This window comes from Dermacentor andersoni, chromosome 4, assembly GCF_023375885.2.
Source record: "Dermacentor andersoni chromosome 4, qqDerAnde1_hic_scaffold, whole genome shotgun sequence".
NCBI lineage: Eukaryota > Metazoa > Arthropoda > Arachnida > Ixodida > Ixodidae > Dermacentor > Dermacentor andersoni.
Genome location: NC_092817.1, coordinates 84,534,223 through 84,553,696, shown reverse-complemented (window position 1 = coordinate 84,553,696; position 19,474 = coordinate 84,534,223). Strand labels below are relative to the sequence as shown.

The 19,474-nt window shown below is 48.7% G+C and overlaps 1 protein-coding gene across 2 annotated transcripts in view; it reads left to right on the top strand.

The window, feature by feature from the left end:
* The first annotated feature begins 2,665 nt into the window (after positions 1–2,665).
* Positions 2,666–19,474, top strand: part of Rcd6 (Reduction in Cnn dots 6) — an 87,257-nt gene continuing 70,448 nt past the window's right edge. The window contains exon 1 of one of the 2 annotated variants that reach the window (XM_050183368.3): positions 2,666–3,367. In XM_050183368.3, coding sequence (XP_050039325.1) covers positions 3,296–3,367 — 72 coding nt within the window. In that variant the 5' untranslated portion in view covers positions 2,666–3,295. The remainder of the gene's footprint in view (positions 3,368–19,474) is intronic. The other variant, XM_050183369.3, reaches the window with a different exon arrangement.

Sequence of the window (19,474 nt, the reverse complement as noted above, 5' to 3'; positions counted from 1 at the left end):
GCAGTGAAATGAACTGTATCGCAGACTTTTGAAGAGTGAAACGCTCAGACTCCATGCACGTTGTCCATGTCTGTTGCACCCATCATTGCTTCCGCCGATCAAAAGACTCTTCAAGAACAGCAGACGCTCCGGGGTATCAAGTAGGTCGCCGTTTTGAATATGCCGCATCACGATGATTTTGTTTGCTTCTGTGATTGGCTTGCGGAGTAACACAACCCCGCGTTATGGTGGCTAGAAGTTCTAGCCACCATACCCGCGCGGTCCATGTGCCTTGGTTGCCAAATGCTGTTTTTTAAAGCTGTATTCTACTATAGGAGGAGGAGGAGGAATAAACTTTTATTGTACAACCAGCACTTTCTGATGGCCGGGCCTAAGCCTCCCATGAAGGGACGTCGAGGGCTTGCCTCGCCGCCGCCTCGCGGGCGTGCTGGGTCGCCCAGGTTTGGTCGTCGCGGGCGGAGCTCCGCAGAGCCTCATGCAACCTCGACGAGAGAGTCGTGGTGTTAGTTTGTGTGTACTGTGCTGGGCACTCCCACAGCATATGCGGAAGCGTAGCCGGGTGAATGCCACAGCACCGGCAGTTGGGGTTAGTGTAGACGTCTGGAAATATAAGGTGGAGGCGGGCGGGTGAAGGGTACGTGTTTGTTTGTAGCAGACGCAGGGTGGTAGCCTGCGCCCGGCTGAATTTGGGGTGAGGCGGGGGGAAGGTTAGGCGACTGAGGTAAAAGGCCTTAACGAGATCGTTATAAGTTGTCAGATTGTCCCTGGTGTCCAACTCATCTCCAGTGACTCCGGCGCGGTTGACTAGGCCTCGCGCAATGGAGTGGGTGACCTCTTTGAGATTGGGGACGTGTGGGTGGACAGGGCCCGCATGGGCCGGGATCCATGTTAGGGAGATTATGCTGTCTTTAGAGTGTGGTGCCTGGCAGAGGATGTGAAGAGCTTGGGGAGAAATATGGCCTTTGCTGAAGTTAGTGACGGCTGAGCGAGAGCCACACACGATGATGTGACAGGTGGGATCTAAAGTGGCCAGGGTGATGGCCACTTCTTCAGCCGTCTCGGCAGTGGGGGTAGTGACGCTGGAGGCGTGGTGTAGGACTCCATCGCGTATGGCGACGGCCACAAATCGTGCGCCATGGGAATATTGGGCTGCATCAACTAATGTGACGCCAGGTACGTGAGCAAGGGCTTTTATGATAGCTCCGGTCCGCGCCCCCCCCCCCCCCCCCCCCCGTAAGAAAATCCTGCGTACGTGCCTGCATACATACTTACTTACTACGCGTGTCGTTGGTTATCCCGGTCTCCTTGGTGATCTACGGAAGGCACATTCTTTTTATTTCGTTGGAGCACGCACTCCGTAGGTGACGCACGATAGATGTTTAATCTGCATAGGTTAATTACAGCTCTTGCAGCAAATTACCCATTCAAACTTTCCACAGCGCCATGTATATGCAGCCGTTATCCGCAGTGTTTCCAAGAGTCCAAATTCACATTCGGGCATGTTAAATGTAATTTATCAGAAAACCTTAACGTTACTTACTTAATTAGGAGCTTTGCAAGTGATTACTGAACTCTCGTTCACCCCTCCCTGTTTTTATGCATTATACAAGTTTTGTAGTTGGCCTTCTCGATGAACTAAACGAGGTACCTTGTTTATATTTCGTGAAATGCAACAAAGTTCAAAGTCGGTGGGTTAATTGCGGCCTTTGCGATAAATTATGTATGTAAGCGTCCTGGAACGCTATGCGTGTTTTACGAGTGGCGCAGAATTTAGCCCGTTGCCCTCGCACAACGGCAAATACAGTACCACCGAGATATAATTTAGCGAAAATGTGGAACACTGTTCCAAATTTGTGTGCGAAATTAAATGTCTGCTAATCAAATACAGCCTTTCTACAAAAAAATTATTTAGCAAGTGCTCGAAAGCATTCTACGGCCATTTTAAGTTATGTTTCCTAGTATCCCGGAAAAGCTCTGCTTTACACCGAGCTTAAATTTAGTAAATATTGAGGGAATATTAACTGTAATGTGTGGCGGAACCTTTAGGAGAGTTGGAAATTATTACTGAACCCTCTTTTGCAATTGGTTATGCATACGTGCGCATATTCTTGTTCTTCAGAGGAGGCCCCTCTGACAATTGGAATAGGGCGTCATGTTGTACTACACCTTTTATAAATGTCACATTCCAATATATCTGCTTCACCTGTCAATAGGCGGCATTATACAGTCACTCATTTCCGCATATCTTTTTTGGAGCTGCATAGGAGGCATACGGGAAGGCAAACGTCGTGCCGTTATTACACTGCTTTGGCTTCTGGAGATACACAGTTTTTGCTAAAATAGCACTATTTCCGCAGTGAAAAGGCCGAGCGAGGATATTCTGGGCGGTCGAGCTCCGGGCAGCAATGCTAGTTGTGCCATAGAGTTGCGCGGCTCGCGGAGACACACCACCTAGAAGCGGTGTTTAGCGAGCGCCATCTGCATTCGCATTCGCCCATCAAACGCGCTGGCGACGTGGCTCCAGGTCGACGGCGCGTTTCGCGTCCTCCACCGCTCCGCTACCCTCGCGACGGCCCTTCCCACAGGAGGCTACCTCTCGCTCTCCGACGAGCAAACGGAGGGCGTGGGGGGTCCTTCGCTTTCCCGCCACTCTCGCCGCCGTGTGCCCGCTCCCTCCGGCGCGGCGGCGTTGGTTGCAAACTGGAAAGGTGCCACACACCTGTGGACTTCCTCTTCGTAACGCGAGCCAGCCGCAGCGACCTGTGGCTTCGTTTTTTCGCCGCCGACAACGCTCATCAGACAGCTCGATCACGGCGCACTGCGCGCGCTCATTTCGTGCGGCGTCCAGATGACACGGCCGTCGGCAGCGGTGCCGTGGTGGTGGTGCCGTCGCCCTACGGTCAACGCCGGGTGCTCCAGCGCGGTAGCCGCCACCGGCGAGTGTTGTTCCTCTTCCTGAAGAGCGCAGCAGCAGCCAGCCCCCGCGGCGAGCACCGGTCCGTCGCGGCAGCGGTGGGAAAGGCGAGATGCAGCAGCGGCCGTGGTGGGGCCATCGCGAAGGCCGTGAACCGTCCTGGCAGCCAAAGGATGTGCGCAGCCCTGAAACAGCGACGGCGACGATATCGTGCGGTTGTGCGTGATGTGCGAAACGCGCCGACTACCACTGCGCGGGGCTTGGGAAATGTAGGCCGCCGCCGACGCTCGCGGTGCTCCATCTCCGACCCAGCCTCACGTTGTCGCATGGTTTTGAGTCCCGTGCATTGATGGTTCCGTCACCGGATCTGCGCCAGGAAGCATGGCCATTGTGAATTCCGCCGGATGCTGCGAGCTCTTCGCTGCCGGCGTCTGCATCGGTGTTTATACCATGGTAAGCGTGCATCATCGGTGCACCTCTGTTCATATTGCTCAGGGTGACGACGACGCCTGCATACAACTCGAGCGTACAGCGACTCATATATAACGCAGTTTCGGTATCCCCTATATGTTTTGAAGCTATTCGGTACAGATCTCTGGCTTCCGAGAATCGGTGCTGTCATACGGTAGTGACCCGTGCAATGTTCCGGAGTGTGACTACTGGAAGAAAACAAGATCGACAGTTGGGGTAACTGTAGATCATACGTAATCGTACGTTCGTACGAGAAGCACCGAGCCGGATTACGATACAAACTATGGCGTCTTTTTTTTTCCTCGTCACTTGTGCGTTTCGTCTTGTTTGGCGCAGCCGCTTTCATTAGGAAGGATCGTCTCTGCCTTCTTCATTGAAATGTAGCGTACTTTCGGAGCGGGGTTCGTAGACCTGCAGCAAATGATCGATGATGTACTAGGTGCGGTTGGTTCCCGTGGAATCGAGGCCTAACAGGAAGCCAGTTAGGCGGGCACGTGGGAGCTCGGTTTACTTTCACCTGTCGCTGCGGGGACCACGCCGTGCCCGCTCTTGGCACCCTTTCGCTCCGGTGCACACTTGTCGCGCATAAGAAAAGCGACTGTTTCGCGAAGCGCGCAGCCCGCTTCGCATAATGTATACGCGGTGCCGCTCGACACACACGCGCAAACACACGAGTGCTTCTCGCTTTTCACCCCTCCCCCTCCTACCCCCCAGCGCCCCGTTTGCTGCCGAGAGCAGCAGCTTGGCGTAGTCACGAATCTTCACCGCCCCAGTCGTAACGCGCATACGCGTGAAACGAGAGTGAAGAAGAAAATAGACGCAGCCTTTGCGGCGCCAGACCCACTGTGTTGGCACGAAAGCACGCAGGCGTGTTCTGAATGATATTTACATCCGCGCATCTTTATGTGCATACGTTCCCACGCTTGAACGAGCTTTAGAAGGAAGTGTAAGGATGCAGGAAAGAAAGATGGCTTGAAGTTAAAGAAAGAAAGAAACAAACAAAATAGGAGAGGAATAAAGAAAGTTGCTCTTGTGGGTATTTTGAGTTCTCGCGAGGCTGGACCGTCCGTGAGTATACTCCGTATACTGCACTACTAGAATATAGTGTCCCACAACATTAGGAGCTGTGCTTCGCCAACCTTTCCGAATGACTGATTGGTTTATTGTTTGATTAGTCCAGGTCATTGAAGTTTTAAGAGCGCCGTCTGGAAGGGCGTTGACGGCCCCGGTTACTAGTTTGTGGCTCCGGCGCAAAAATAAATAAATAAACCCCAGACAGAGCCTATGGGCTGGGCTGAGCTCGCAACCTTAATGATAATAATTAAAAAAGGGTCTCTCACTTTATGTCTTCGTGAAAATTTGAGCTGGCTGATTACGCCGTTGTTTTAGAAATGTCGACATTGCTGAGTCTCCCAACCCCGTCTGACAGGAGGGCGCCGGGCAGCAAAACCAAGTTGTTTGTATTGGAACACGCCGGGGCATTTCCCCTGCTGACGTCATTGTTGACGTAGAAACCCCCTAGCTGGGATCGATCTTGCGGGGAAGGTGAATCACAACAAACCATGGTTTTTACTCAGCCCCGTCGGTGATAGTACCAGCAGTACCACACCAGTTCAGTACAGATACAAGACTGTGAAAGTCGCAAATGCCTGGCCAGCCAGGTGTGATTGTATAGATGTCCTTTGGAAATCCCATCTTTTATTATAAAATGAGTGCATTAAAAGATTGAAGCAACGATAGGGTTTCGTTCGGCTTTAGAAAACTACTATTGGTTCTCATGCACTGTTTGCCATCAATTTTTTCAGTATGGATTATGGCGACCAGCAGCAATATCCTTGTGCAAGCTTTTTTTACGTGTATATCAGTAATTTGTAATGTTTATTACTGTCAAGAATTATCGTTCATTTTCGAACGCTCTTCGATTCGTTTTGATGGTCAACAATAGATTACCAGTGGCTAGTCAGACACATTGTGTGACGTCACAGGGATGAGGGGGGGGGGCACGTTCTGCGAGGTGAAGATTGCGTCGCCAACTGTCCTTGCCCTTTACGTCGTTTTCTCACACACCAAATTGTGCGCGCTCCTGATGTCTATGCGGCGTGTACAACGCGCAGTATCGTAAGCATATGCGGTATGTACCACGCGCAATATTATAACCTATGTGGTCTATACAACGCGCAATATTATAACATACGCGATAGGTACAACGCACAATATTGTAAGCCTATGCGGTATGTACCACGCGCAATATTGTAAGCATATGCGGTATGTACTACGCACAATATCATAAGCCTATGCGGTATGTACAACGTGCAATATTGTAAGCCTATGCGGTATGTACCACGCGCAATATTATAATCTATGCGGTATATACAACGCGAAATATTATAAGCACATGCGGCATTGCCACATTATTGCATATACATACATTGCACATTGTACATTGCACATACGTGCCACATTATGTGCCTATGTGGCACGTATACAGTGTACAATATTATAAGCCTATGCGGCACGTACAGCGCACATTATAAGCCTATACGGTATGTACAACGCACAAAATTATAAGCATATATATGCAGTATGTAGAACACACAAGTACGCACGCACAGCACGGTCTCTCGGGGACAAGCCGAGATGCTCAGACACCTGACGTCATGGAGTTAGTTTGATTGAGGAACGCCATAATTGGCGTAACACTATTATCTATGCGTGCACCTCTCCGTCCTGGTTTATCGCGTAGCGTACTCTACATTTACTTATTATTATTTTAAATTTGAGCATTACCCGCAGCGCCATTCTGCTTTACTTGAAGGGGAGGGGGGAGGGGGAGGGTGGGGGACATAAAGCACGGTTAATTGAGTCCGCCGTTTTGCGGCCAACTACATCCGCTGGAGTAATTTATGTCACTTATTAATTGTTCTCGGAGGGGAAAAAGAAAAGGGAAAAAATGAATCTTTTAATAGAAGTGCACGGTTAAACCTAGAAACTGATTTTCAAACTGGACTACACATAGTGTGCTAGCTGGAGATAATTTTTTTAACGATAAATTTCATTTTGTTTGTCATAATAAATCAAATAGAAAAGTTTAAGCCGCGGACATTCTACATTCGTTCCCTCAGCGAGCGCTGTTAAGAGTCTCGCTTCATGTCAGAGGCTCCTGCAAATTTCTCATACCTCCTCAGGACAGATGTTGCTGCAATAGACTGGATACTATCCACTGCGTCAACATGTACACCACGTGACGCTCTTGTGTACTGGAAAGCACAGTGTTTCCTACAAAAATCACTACAGGAAACTGTGGCGCTAGTGTCTGCGGGAGTTGCAAGCATGACGCAGTTCAGAGAGCACGGGAATGGTGGGTAGTGTGCATGAATTTGCTTAAACTTTGACCTTCTGGCTTCAAACGGGTTTGCTACTTTGCAAATTGATCATTTTCAACAAGATAATGCGTTATAATGGCATCAATTCGCAGTTAATGTGCATGCAAGCGGAAACTTATCGTCTTCGTTTTAGTATGTTTAGATAAAATATAATTTCTTGACAATTCGGAAAGATAAAGCGTACTAAACCACGCCGAAAGAACGTTTGAAGACGCAAGAATGAAGTTGAGACGAAGTCGCTCCCATGATTGATTGATTGATTGATTGATTGATTGATTGATTGATTGATTGATTCACAGACAGACAGATAGATAGATAGAAGATAGATAGATTATTTAATGACACTGCATGTGCCTGCCTGCATGGTCATGCGCCTATAGTAGGATACTCTAGATGACAAGGGTGACGTATGAAATGACGCATTCATACGTACAGCACACATCGCAGCATACACAAGCGCACACAGTAATAACAAGCAACTAAGTCATCTCCGAGCGCCTCCGTTGCGCGCCAAGCACTACCAGCGAAGCTCCAAGGTCAAACCACATGGGGCAGCTCTATGGAGCTGACGCGTAAAAGCGTGTGCAGGCGCGCCATGCGCATGGCTTCCATAGAAGCTAGCCAATCGCAGCAACAAAGTTCCTTCTACAGCATCACGTCTATAGTAAACTCTCTGCCGGAACGTGAGTAGGTGCGCGTTGAGGCGACTGTCCTCTCTCACCTTGGAGGGAATGTCCGCAACTTGTTTTTTCGCTGACAGAATCGGACGCCGGTATACGCACTCAAAGCAGGCCTTCGGAAGGAACATTCCTCGATATCGGGGTTCCCGCAGCCGGTTTCGGATAAAAGCCAGCGGCCCGTGCCGGCTTTGACCGTTCGTGGCTCGTGAAGGCCGAGGCTGCGGTGAACTGCCACATGCCGGGAATCTTAAACAGCCCCGTTGAAAAGATATGCGATAGTTCGAGTATATACGCTCCACGCGGGTTTATTGGCACCATCTATATGCGCCTGCAAGCATCCACCACGTTTCGAGGGTTTCGCAATGTTTCGATCCACTTAGGTAAAGCAAAAGAAAAACAAAACACGTCTCGCTGCCATGCTCGGCTTTTAAAAATTTTTGAAAGCGCTTTATCCCGAGAATTTGACGCGCACGGCGTCTTGGAATATCCGCGCGAGAAATAAATTGCGGCAGGTCGCTGCCACATAGAAAAACTGCCGAGAATTTCAACGAGTCTTGTTTTATTGTTGTTCTTCGTTTAATTGTTGTATAGAAGACAGAACTCAGGAGCTGCGGATCATGCGGCTCTTCCAAAGTGACCTTAACAGCCCTTAGCGTGAAGAAAACTTCCTTCCACACGCGAAAAAAAAAAAAAAGAACTGAAAGAGAGAGAAATCGTAAGAAATGTGATACAACATCTACGTTTCTAAACGCAACGGCGCCGCATTAAACTATCACATATCAATTAACTATGTTTCTATTGCGCACAATAACTGCTACGCTTTGCCATAGCGCGATTTCGACAGTACCCTGCGCTTAAAGTATAGCCTAACCTAATATTTTTTCTGCCGTCGTAACTTGCATCATTTCACTTTTCGAGAGAGATGTAGGCGGTATCTTTAATTAGAAGCCGGGGATGTTTGCTTTGCTGACGGCCTGGCGTGCTATAGTGCAGGTGTTGGGTGAAAGATACGATGTACGACGGGGGACCCTAAAATAACCGGTATTACCTGATAAAAAGCATGGACATTATTTTTTTAAAGAATACATTTTTGTTTCACACACAACATTAAAGGGACACTAAAGAAAAAAAATGATTTCTTCTGCATCAGTAAATTACCTTTCTATGACACCAAAAACACCACTCTTACCTCGATAAGACGCTTGGTAAACTAGAAAAAGCGCAAGAGCGAAAGACGGGTGGCGACGCCTCCTTGAAGTTCCAGCACCTGGTCGCTGTGACGTCATGGATTTTGATGGCATCTTCTGGGTCTACTCAATTATATAGCGGTACAGATTGACTGCATTGTGTTCTAAAGGAACCTAATATTAAACATGGCAAGTTTCGGGAACCTTCACTCAGCCAACGTGGCCCTAATGCGACACACTGACGGCACAATACGGCACAATACGTCACGCTGACGTACGGCGTCGGTGTTTCGGCGCGAAATTCAAATACTGATACTTCGACCTTCATTTACTCATCTAATAATCAAACTATTCTTTTGAAATGACTACCTGCAGGGTTCTCAAACAATGCTTTCTTAGTCTCAACTGATTTATTGTTTCGCTTTAGTGTCCCTTTAATTACACTCAAAGTTTTCTCCATTAATACTAATCCACTTGTCCAAACGTTCATATCATTCTTGGAAGCACCTTGAAAACTCGGCCTCTTTCTATACCTGCTAGTGCCATCGTGGCATTGCGTTTGACTTCGACGACATCGGCAAAACGCTTGCCTTTCAAGTCCCTTTCCATCCGACCGAACAGGAAGAAGTCCGCGGGAGCCAAATCTGGGCGAATAGGGCGCGTGGGTCAAGGTACACGTTGACGTGGAGGCCAAAAAACCGGCGAACACTGAGAGCCGTGTGCACGGGAGCGTTGTCATGGTGCAGGAATCGCTCGCCGAAATTCCGCACGGCCGGACGTTTTCGCGCCGCACTTCTGCGCAGCCGTTTAAACACCTGCAAATAGAATTGTTGGTTGATTGTTTGGTTTTCAGGGACAAATTCTGAGTGTACGATCCCTTTGATGTAAAAAAAAAAAAGTAGAGAGATCGGCGTCGTTTTCAGATTCGAGTTACCCTGAGGAAATTTTTTTGGACGAGGCGAGCCAGTTGACTTCCACTGACTTGTCTGTTGTTCACTTTCTGGATCGTACCCATAGCACCGTGACTCGTCGCCTGCGATGATTTTGTTGAAGAACTCTGGATCGTCTGTGTCGGCGTCCTTCATCGCACGACAGGCTTCCACGCGACGATCCCTTTCGTCTTCGGTGAAAAAGTCTGGGCGCAAACTTACCAGCCACTCGTCGCATTCCCAAATAGTCGTGCAAAATGCGCTGAATGGAGCTCCAGGATAACCCGGATAAGTCTTCGAGCTGGTCGATTGTTCTGCGTTGATCTTCCTTGACGAGATCGCGGATTTTGGCGATGTTGCGCACTTGAAGGACGACGGTAACGGGGCTGATCCTGTATGGTCCCCCCGCCCCTTCTTTTAAACCGAGCAAAGCATTCGTACACTTGCATTTTACTGAGAGCGTCTTCTTTGTACGCTGTTTGCATTATCACAACAGTTTGTGCTGCGTTCTTGCCGAGGTTAAAAAGAAAAAACTTCGCAGCCGCACGCTGTTCGCAATAATCGGCCATTTCTTCGTGTCACGAGTAAACTACAGACACGCGCGCACACAGAACTGCCAGAGAAAGCACACGCGTCGTTGTCGGTTAACGCCAATTGGCGTACTGGCTCAGGAGAGCTATAGGTCCTCACACAGCGGCTTATCGGTGCAGCCTCATACTACAAGATGTGCAGGACTACGATTCCGGTTATTTTTGGGCCGGATCGACAAACATGCAAACGCCACGTATACCTATACAGGCATTCACAGACACTCAAACTGTTCATAATATCTCATTGAGGCCTGAGTTCTCAGAAATATTAGAATAAGTATTTCGCTGCGCGCAATGCGCACGCAGTGTTTCTCCGCGGGCCAAGAATGTCCCGAGGTCCTTTACTTACCGAGTCGAGTCGAGCTCGCAACAGACCACCGTCGACCACCGCATGCTTCTGCAGGAGCGTTTGTTGCTACAAATAGCCACATGGACGTTCTTCCGTTCTTTCTTTCTTTCTTTCTTTCTTTCTTTCTTTCTTTCTTTCTTTCTTTCTTTCTTCACTATACCTTCATTTCCTAAACCTTCACGTCGAGTCAGTGGTCGATCTGACCCTGAAGTCGAGGCAACTCGGCAAGTGGGCTGGGCTATAAGTCTAGAGTGCCTCGATGCCCGCGCCTCCGCTCGTCAACTTACCCTAAATAGTACTAACAGGCGGGTTGACAGAACGCGCCTCGACGCTCTTTCGTCCCGACCCGCTGGGATTTACATAAACCTGACGACCAGTTTTGTGCGTGACAGGCTGACTTGACCCGACTTTATCGGGTTCATGGAAACCTGCCGGGAGTCATTAAGTGCTCTAACGAAAAGGAATTAGCAGTGACTATAGCGTAAAAAACAGCTGCTTCCGTGTTGCAATGCGCCTAGCATTCGCCGTTTTTGTTTGTCTCTCGGTAGTTAATTTCCCCGAAAACGGGGTCAAGTGCCCGTGAAAATCACCGTTCTTCTAACACGACATCAAAAGCGACAAATGTTAAAGGAAGTCTATATAGTAGACATCTGCAGAAAACGGAAATTACTACTCAAACAATAAGTTGGGAACTCTGTAGAATGAATGTATGAAAGTTTATTGAATAAAAACTGGCTCGTGGCTTATTGGAGGGAAAGGGGTAGTAGAAATATGTAGGAGGCTTGCCGTTGAGTTCCTGTTGGGCCGGACAGTATACGTTCACGAATCGAATGTGCGTTTCACTCTTTTGATTGTGCTTATCCCTGAGCAGGTTCAGTGCTGGACAGAACCAGAAGAGGTAAAGAATTACTTCGAAAAGCGAGACGGACGCCAAAAGTGCACGGCCAATACAGCGCCCAGTTCGGCTTCTATATAGAGTAACGTTGACTGGGCATTAAAGAAACATATTCTACCGGCGTCACACGTACACTTCTGATCGCGATGAGAGCTGATCCGGATCGGGCTTGATCCGAATCTAGTGTTGCTACACGGTCATTTGCGATCGCGATCCGAGAATCGCGATCAGGACCCTAGATCGCGATCGCAGGTTGACGTCTGCGCTCTCTAGCGCAGTATTCTGAAAACACGAAAAGCAAAAAGTGAAGGCAGCTCAATAAAAAAAAAAAAACGTTCAAAAGGTCTTTTTACCAGCGACAATGAGCTGTAAAATTGAAATATTGCCCAAATTTAAGCATATATTTTGCAAATCTGAATTTGTAGCTAGAACCGGATTGCTAGAACCGTGTAGCAGCGACCATTGTTGATCGCGATCAAGAAATCCAATCCAGATCGGCCCCGTTCGTGATCAGAAATGTACGTGTGACACCGGTATTAAAAGTAACCTATAACGCACAGCAGCTACAGTGCGATGTGCCATGTGCGCAACTTCTACCCCTTTATATCGTTGATCACTTGAAAGGCAGTTTTTAGAAGCACAAGATAACTGGCCCAATGTGAGCCCAATGCTGGAAAACAGTTTTTATATCGGGCAACGTTGGCCTTGGCGCTACTTACAGCGCTATATTTGGTAGTCGTTGTGGGAGTATCCCCATGGTGTAGAATGTACAAATCATACTTGTTTCGCATACATACAGACATGACACGTGGAGGCTGCAGTCATTATGGATGACCTCAGCTTTGCGTTTAATACTTGTACGCGTGCATGCAACTAACCCAGCAACAAGTAGTGACATGACCAGAGGACTTGCTCATAAAGAGCAGTGCGCGCTCGAGTGTGCTCTTGTACGGATAAAATTAAACTGACTTGCTTCCGCATCAATTACAAATGTCCCTTCGATAATATGGCTCGATGAGGCCAGCGTACCTCGTGTGACAAATACTATAGTCACACCCAAGTTAAGCAAGGAAAAGCTGGGTAAAAATTATATGTGATCTTCAACAAAATGTTGTAAATTGTTACAGTAAATCAAGCCTCCCGGCTCCTATGATTCTTCTCGCTCAAATACTATATTCAAGTACGACACACTAGTCAAACAAAATAAATCAGTGGGCGCAAGTAAACCAGCGAACACAAAGAGCGCGACTGTGCTATTAACTGTTGCGTTCGAGAAATTTCTCTGGAATGAATCGGAAAAGTTTGCTCTAGAATGCCTAGACGGCGTGCACGTAGTGTAATTTTGGATACTTTCGGATTTTTGGCCAATCCTCTGCAGTGAGTATGCGCCGTTCCGGTAGGAAAATCGAATGGGTCAAGCCAAATAAAATCTTAGTCACACGGCATTATACGCCTTTGGAGATATACTTGCCGCATATTTTCTTCCCGTACTAATAAATGGAGTAATTCTTAGCCAAGACGTGTTCCGGGAATGGATGATGTGCTCCGCTGGTGTCATTAGTATTGTGGTAAAGATCTGTGTCCCCCTCGTGGACATGCCTAATTAGCGTGCGTTCCTCGGTTCTATACAGTGGAGCAGCCCTTGAGGAGCAATAGAATTCGCGGGTGGCATCCAGTGTGCGCAGCGGTGTGCTTCCAGAGCTGTTTGCGTCTCCCGCGCTCGCTCACTCCTCGTACTGCACGCATGCTTCCTCCACGCTGCTCAAGCAGCGTTCCGCGCCAGCTAGCCGAGGGCACGCTCAGTGACCGGGACGCGTGTGCGCGCACTCCACCGCAACACGAGAACGTTTCATAACGCTCTCATTACAACTGCAGTTGTAGGAACAGGTGCACGGCCTCGTGCGCGCGAGAAAAAAAAAAACGCTCAATAAGTATGCGCACCTACGGGTAGAGAGAGGGAGAGAATAAACATTTATTTCGTAAAGCAAGTAGAAAATTTCCTCGATGAGTGGGGCCCTCAGTCCAGGGCTACATTGCCATGCGCGACTTCGCGAGCCCGCTGGATCAGCCGTTGCTGTTCCTGAAGGCTTGTGCTGAGCAGCGCAGACTCCCAAGAGGAAAGGGTAGGGTTGGGTATAGGAGGAACACCTGAAGGGTTAGAGCATTCCCATATGGAGTGATACACCGTGGGTTTGGCCCCACAGTGGGGACAATAGGAAGGGTACAGGGGGGGATGAAAGTTATGTAGCATGTGGAGACAAGGAAATATATTGAAGTTAGTAATCATTTATGCTACAGAACGTTTCCGTTCATGTGTGTGTGTGTGGCTCGTGTTCACGAACACTATACAGTATGTAAACAATTGTGCGAACAAAGCATCTGGGAGGGAAGAGGTACAACGGTGACTTTCGCGACGGCGAAGAGAGCCACGCGAAGTGTACCTTCGCTTTCTCGGGGAATGGATGACGACACCAGCGGTGCCTTTATCTGGGTTAAATGTTTGCGGGCTACCCGCCCTCCCCCGTTGAGCGGTGGTTCCCGTGGGGCCTCCCCGGCGGTTTGTACTTTTCAGTTTGAAGTCGTCGGGCGCTGCGCGCGTGCGTACGCAGTTTGTGCGAACGGGTATACACTCGAAGAATGGGCGCGCGTCTTGGCGTCGTCTTCTCCCTTCGCACGCCCGCTTCACGTGGGAGAACCGGCACGGGTTTTCCTTCACCTTTACTTTTTTAGTTTTTTTTCCCCCCAGGACCATGGAAACACGCGTCCAACGATGTTCAAATGAGAGGAAACGAGGAACACCCGGAGGGCATTACGCGAATACAGGTTCTTCTGCTGGCATTCGCGTACGTGGTTGTTTCTTTCTCGGCCCCCGAGTGCTATCTGTCCCCGCACTTTTCTAAAGGGGGTGCGTGGGCATGCAATCTCGCGGTGGTGATGTCACAGCCCGACAGCGTTCTTCAAGAGGCGACGCACGCGATATGTCGAAACACGTAAACTCTCTGGATAACTTCTGGAGAACCGCGTGGCTGAGTTCATATCTTTATTTCGTTTTTTTTTTTTAATTCTTTAAGGTATTGCATTCCCTTTCTATCTTTCTAGCGACTCACCTCCTTGTATCTTTCGTTTCCTTTTCTCTTTAACTTCTCACGCTTTCGTCTCTCACTTTGACTTGAGCGTTGCCGAAATACACGTGCTGTCGAGGAGGGAAAAAAAACGAAACATTTATATGGAGAATCTTATTCTTCCAGCTCATTGCATAGCGAAGGTGTTGACTGTGTGGCAGGTTTGATGCCTTAAGAGATAACATACGAGGGTTTATATTGCCAGTCGCCTGCTCCTACGTTCACGTGCTACATGAAGCCTACAGTTGAATGTTCCGCATCTGCCACCATAGCTGTGAGTGGCGCTGACTGACACTCCCAGGGCTAAATATATCGTACAGGTGCGCAAATACCCAAGAAAGTTGACAGAGCGTTAGCTGCCGTCGTTGCGGAATGTGGAATATATGTGTGGTTCGGTTCCCATAGGCGACAAATTGTAATAGGTCCACTTTCATATTTCTTCCTCCTTCTCATTATTTTTTTTTAATTATGGGGTTTTACGTGCCAAAACCACTTTCTGATTATGAGGCACGCCGTAGTGGAGGGCTCCGGAAATTTCGGCTACCTGGGGTTCTTTAACGTGCAGCTAAACCTAAGCACACGGGCTTTCTCATTATTTCTACATCTTAAAAAAAAAAGTGAACCGTTTATTCCGTACGCCTTCCTTGCATTCATTGCCTGTTGGCTCCACGTGGATCGAAACGATGAATAAATATTCGGCCACAGGAAGGTGAGGAAACAGCAACGCTAAATATGCCTGAAGACGTTACCTAAAGTTTTAAAGCCACTACAGGAGATGCTAGAAAGAGATAGAGAGAGAGAGAGAGGAAAGCAAGAAGGTTAGCTAAACTTTATCCAATTTGCTACCTTGCATGTGGGAGGAGGGACTGGGGAATAAAAAGTGGCTGTCGTCGACCCGCGTATTTACGAAGCACACTAAAAAGCAGGCACAGGCCGGCTCCACAGCAGCAGTAGCAGTTCTTGCATACCGTCGTCTCTTCAGAACGTCACAAAATTCGACTTGCATGGTCCTAAGCACAATCGAAAGAGCGTAAAGGACTAGTGGGTAAGGTACACTATGAAACTGTGAAACGATATTTAAAGTGCGTACGCGGATGTTTTAAAAAGAACTGGTGCAACTTTGCGCTCGATTTCGAACGATATACCGCGTAGCTTCGCTATATAATTGTCTCAGATTACACTCAAAATAGGGGTTCGAGATAGAAAGATTTCACTGATCAAGTTTCCTAGTAAGGGTGGAAATCAGACTTTCCGCGATAATTGCCGGTGTAAATATTAACATCGTGGCAGTAATGGTCGTTTAAGTTACTGACATTAGGAGACATGTTAAAAGTTAAAAAAACAGATAATGTACGTAAGCCAGTGGAAAAAACCCAGCTCTCGACTCGACCCTCTCGGGACGAATATTATTCCCGCATTCAGGCCTGAAACCGGGCCCCGGATCTCCACGTGAGCAAATATGCGACGAGCGTAATTACGGAAGACGTGCAGCTTGGAATTATACCCAGACTTCACAGCGAGCTTTCTCCTTATTTAGTATAGGAAATGTTTCAGCGAAGGTGAACAGAGTATTCGCGAAGAGCTCGTCGACAGAGGAAATCGTCGAATAAGTGCGGAACACGTTGTGGTGGAGCTTAAGGTCAAGGTGAACACTTGCCGGAATTGTGAGAAATCCTACGAGCAGTAAAATGGGATGGCGCAATGCAGCAGTCACGGGATAGCCAATCCCGGATAGCAATGCCCGCCCCTCGTCCCGACTTTCTGCAGTGAACAGTTGGAAAACCCAGATGAGGACAGCAACTTTCCACGCTTTTATTCGCTCTGTAAAGTACTCGAATACCGTTCAATCGATTTGCGCGTGTTTTTTTTTTTTTCGGCAGTGTATTGCGCATGCGTAACTCATTCCATCATTGTTCTTCGTCGATGCTTCAGCGTCCGTCCAGTTACTACGGCACCCACCATAACGCAATTTTCCTCGCTTTGCTCTCGTTTACATACGCCGTTCCATTTCCGTTCCGCTCCGAACGACTTCATCTTGCCCGCTCCCGTTTGAATGGCGCTGTGTCACGGCAGAATGGAGCTTGCCCGTCCGAGAGGCGTAGAGTCCGTGGACCACACCACCTGGCGACCGAGCCTCTACCCCGCGGGCGCGCCTTCTTATCGTCCTCATCTGCGGGCTTCCAAAAGCCGCCAACGTCGGCTGACGTCAGCTCGCGCGAAGGAAATAAGAAAGAGCCACTCGAAGCTGACGCTATCGGAGCGTTTAACGCTGCGCTTAGGCAGCGTGCTTTCGTGGCCTGCTTTGCGCAGCGCCGGGAAAGAAATGGGCGCGCGGGACAGCAGCGAATGACTTTGGCGATGATTGAAAGAATTCAGCAGAAATGACACACACACACACACACACACACACACACACACACACACACACACACACACACACACACACACACACACACACACACACACACACACACGCGCGCGCGCGAGAGAGAGAGAGAGAGAGAGAGAGAGAGAGAGAGAGAGAGAGAGAGAGAGAGTCCAAGGGGTGGGTTGAAAAGCTGCGAGCTTTCTTGAGAGCGACGCGAAAGAATACGCTCCCTGCGACTGAAGATGCTTATCAGCAGGGGGTCAGTGCGTATGAGTTTACAGAGGAAAGACGCGGATGTACCATTGAAGCGTGCGCGCACGCGGGTGCGTAGAGGTGGGGAGATGGCGAGGGGATACATACGAACGTAGCAGTGGGAAAAACCGTTGACGCCCGGCTTCATGCGCGAGTGTGCGAAAGGAAGTTCGCGCGAGAAGAAAGCGAGAGTGGAGCGGCGGCTTCGCTTCCGCTGCCCGTGCCGAGAGCGCGGCGGTCAACGAACGCGGTGACGGAAAGGCCTGCCTTTCCTCCGCCTGCGGCACCGTATAGCCGATCGTCCGAGGAGGAGGAAGACTTCGTGGTCGCGTGTATGCTATTCGGAATGCATACGCAGCCGGAGATAATATAGCTGCTTGCGGAGCATTATAGTCCAGGTTATTCCTGGTGTGGTCGAGATGACGGTTTGCCGCGAGGGAGCGAGGGCATCTATTTGAAGATCAGTTGGAGGGTGCGTTATAGAAACACGGGTGTGCTGAGCGATGTGACGCAATTGTGCTGGCCCCATGGGACGCAAGCACGAAAGCGGCGAGCAACGCACGCGATTACAGCGTTTGTAATTTCGCCTAATTGTGCCCTCTGTGTGCGCATTTCACCGGCTGTTGTTAGTGCACGGCAGGGAAAACGAAAACCTGCGTGATGTCTGTATCTCCATCTTTTGTACATTTAGCACCAGCATCAGAAATCTCCTTCTCAACGTTTGCATGAGTGGCTATGTTTGCGGAGTGGGTTTATATGCTCTAACTGCGACACTAACTGCAAGAAGCTGTTTACTCTTTCGAATACGCTCGGGTTGTATACGATGGCATGCCAATTGTTTAAAGCAACACCCGACTATAGCAGCGAAGAATTAGGAGAGTGGAGCGAGGCCCCTTTGGCCGGGCGTGACCTTCCGCACTGTGGGTAGCGGCCAGCGTTTGCCTGAGCCTCCCTCAACGATCAGCTGCACGCGCAAGCAAGCAAGCAAGAAAGAAAGAAAGAAAGAAAGAAAGGCCGAGTGAAACGGCGGCGGAACAAGGAGGGAGGCGGCACCCCGGCCGGCGCGTTGTCGAATAGTCGTCGCCGAGATGCGCGTGCTTGCGTGTGGCCCCTTTTCCATGCAGAGCACGGTCCGTGGCACTCGCTCACCGCGTCGACACCGTGTAACAACGCATCAACACGCCGGCCGCCGCCGATGGTGGTTCACTGAACCACTTGGCGGGAAACGCGGCAGCATGGCGAGACCGCGGTCGGCACCGTCCGAGTCTACTTGTCAGTGAAAGATACGTTTCGATGCCGAGAGGCAATATCCGTATTTAAAAAAAAAAAAAGAAAAGAAAAAAATAAAGGATTCTAGATTTGTTAGTGGGTTGCTTAATGCAGAATAGTACAGGGAAATAGTCGTTTTCGGATGCATCCCGATCTTGTGGGCATTTATGAATAATAAAGGTACCGTGAAATTGGATCGAGACCGCGCAATTTACCCTTATCTCTCTCTCTCTCTCTCTCTCTCTCTCTATATATATATATATATATATATATATATATATATATGTATATATCACACACGCACGCGCTCACGCATACGCAGAATGTGAACACAAAGAGGGAGTGGAGGGATGGAATTTAATACATTTGCATTAATCAAATAATGACGTTTTATTTTTCTTTGTTAGAAGAAAAACGACTGGCACCTTGAGCAGGTTGACGGGGTGGTTTCCACATTTAGGGCAGATGCCCGTTTCTTGGAATCACCACAAGCAGATATACGCGCACCTGGCGGATAACAGCGACGAGTTAAGCGTTCGTTGTAAGTTGTAAGAATTAACTGCAAGTACTGAGCACGGATAAACAGGGCAGGGGCATCCGAGCAGTGCAGCGGCAGATTTAACAGTTACTATGTCATATCCTAGGTATACTTTGTGGCGCTTATTATTGATTATAGTTATATCCAACAAGCGGTTGCCGCTGACCTTGAAGAAACGGTTCGACCGTGTTTCCCAGAATAATTTCGGAGCACAGATTTTCTACATATAGGGACACTAGGCTCAACAGCGGTTGAAAAGACGAAAAAAAAAAAAGAATGATCTATCTATTGTCGTCCGCGAGCCAGTGCAAGGCCCCGCTGTTTTCAAAGGACATAGGTGCAGACAATAAATTCACCAAGCCTTGCTTGCCTGCCCTTCGATAACAAGAAAAAAAGAAAAAAAAAGGAAGTAAATAAAACTGCGTAGACTGACTGACCGGAAACATTCGATTTGTGTGTTCCTCCAACGCGGCCTATTGCTTTTTCATTTACACCTACGCCATAAGGAAATAATTGGGGTGTTTTAT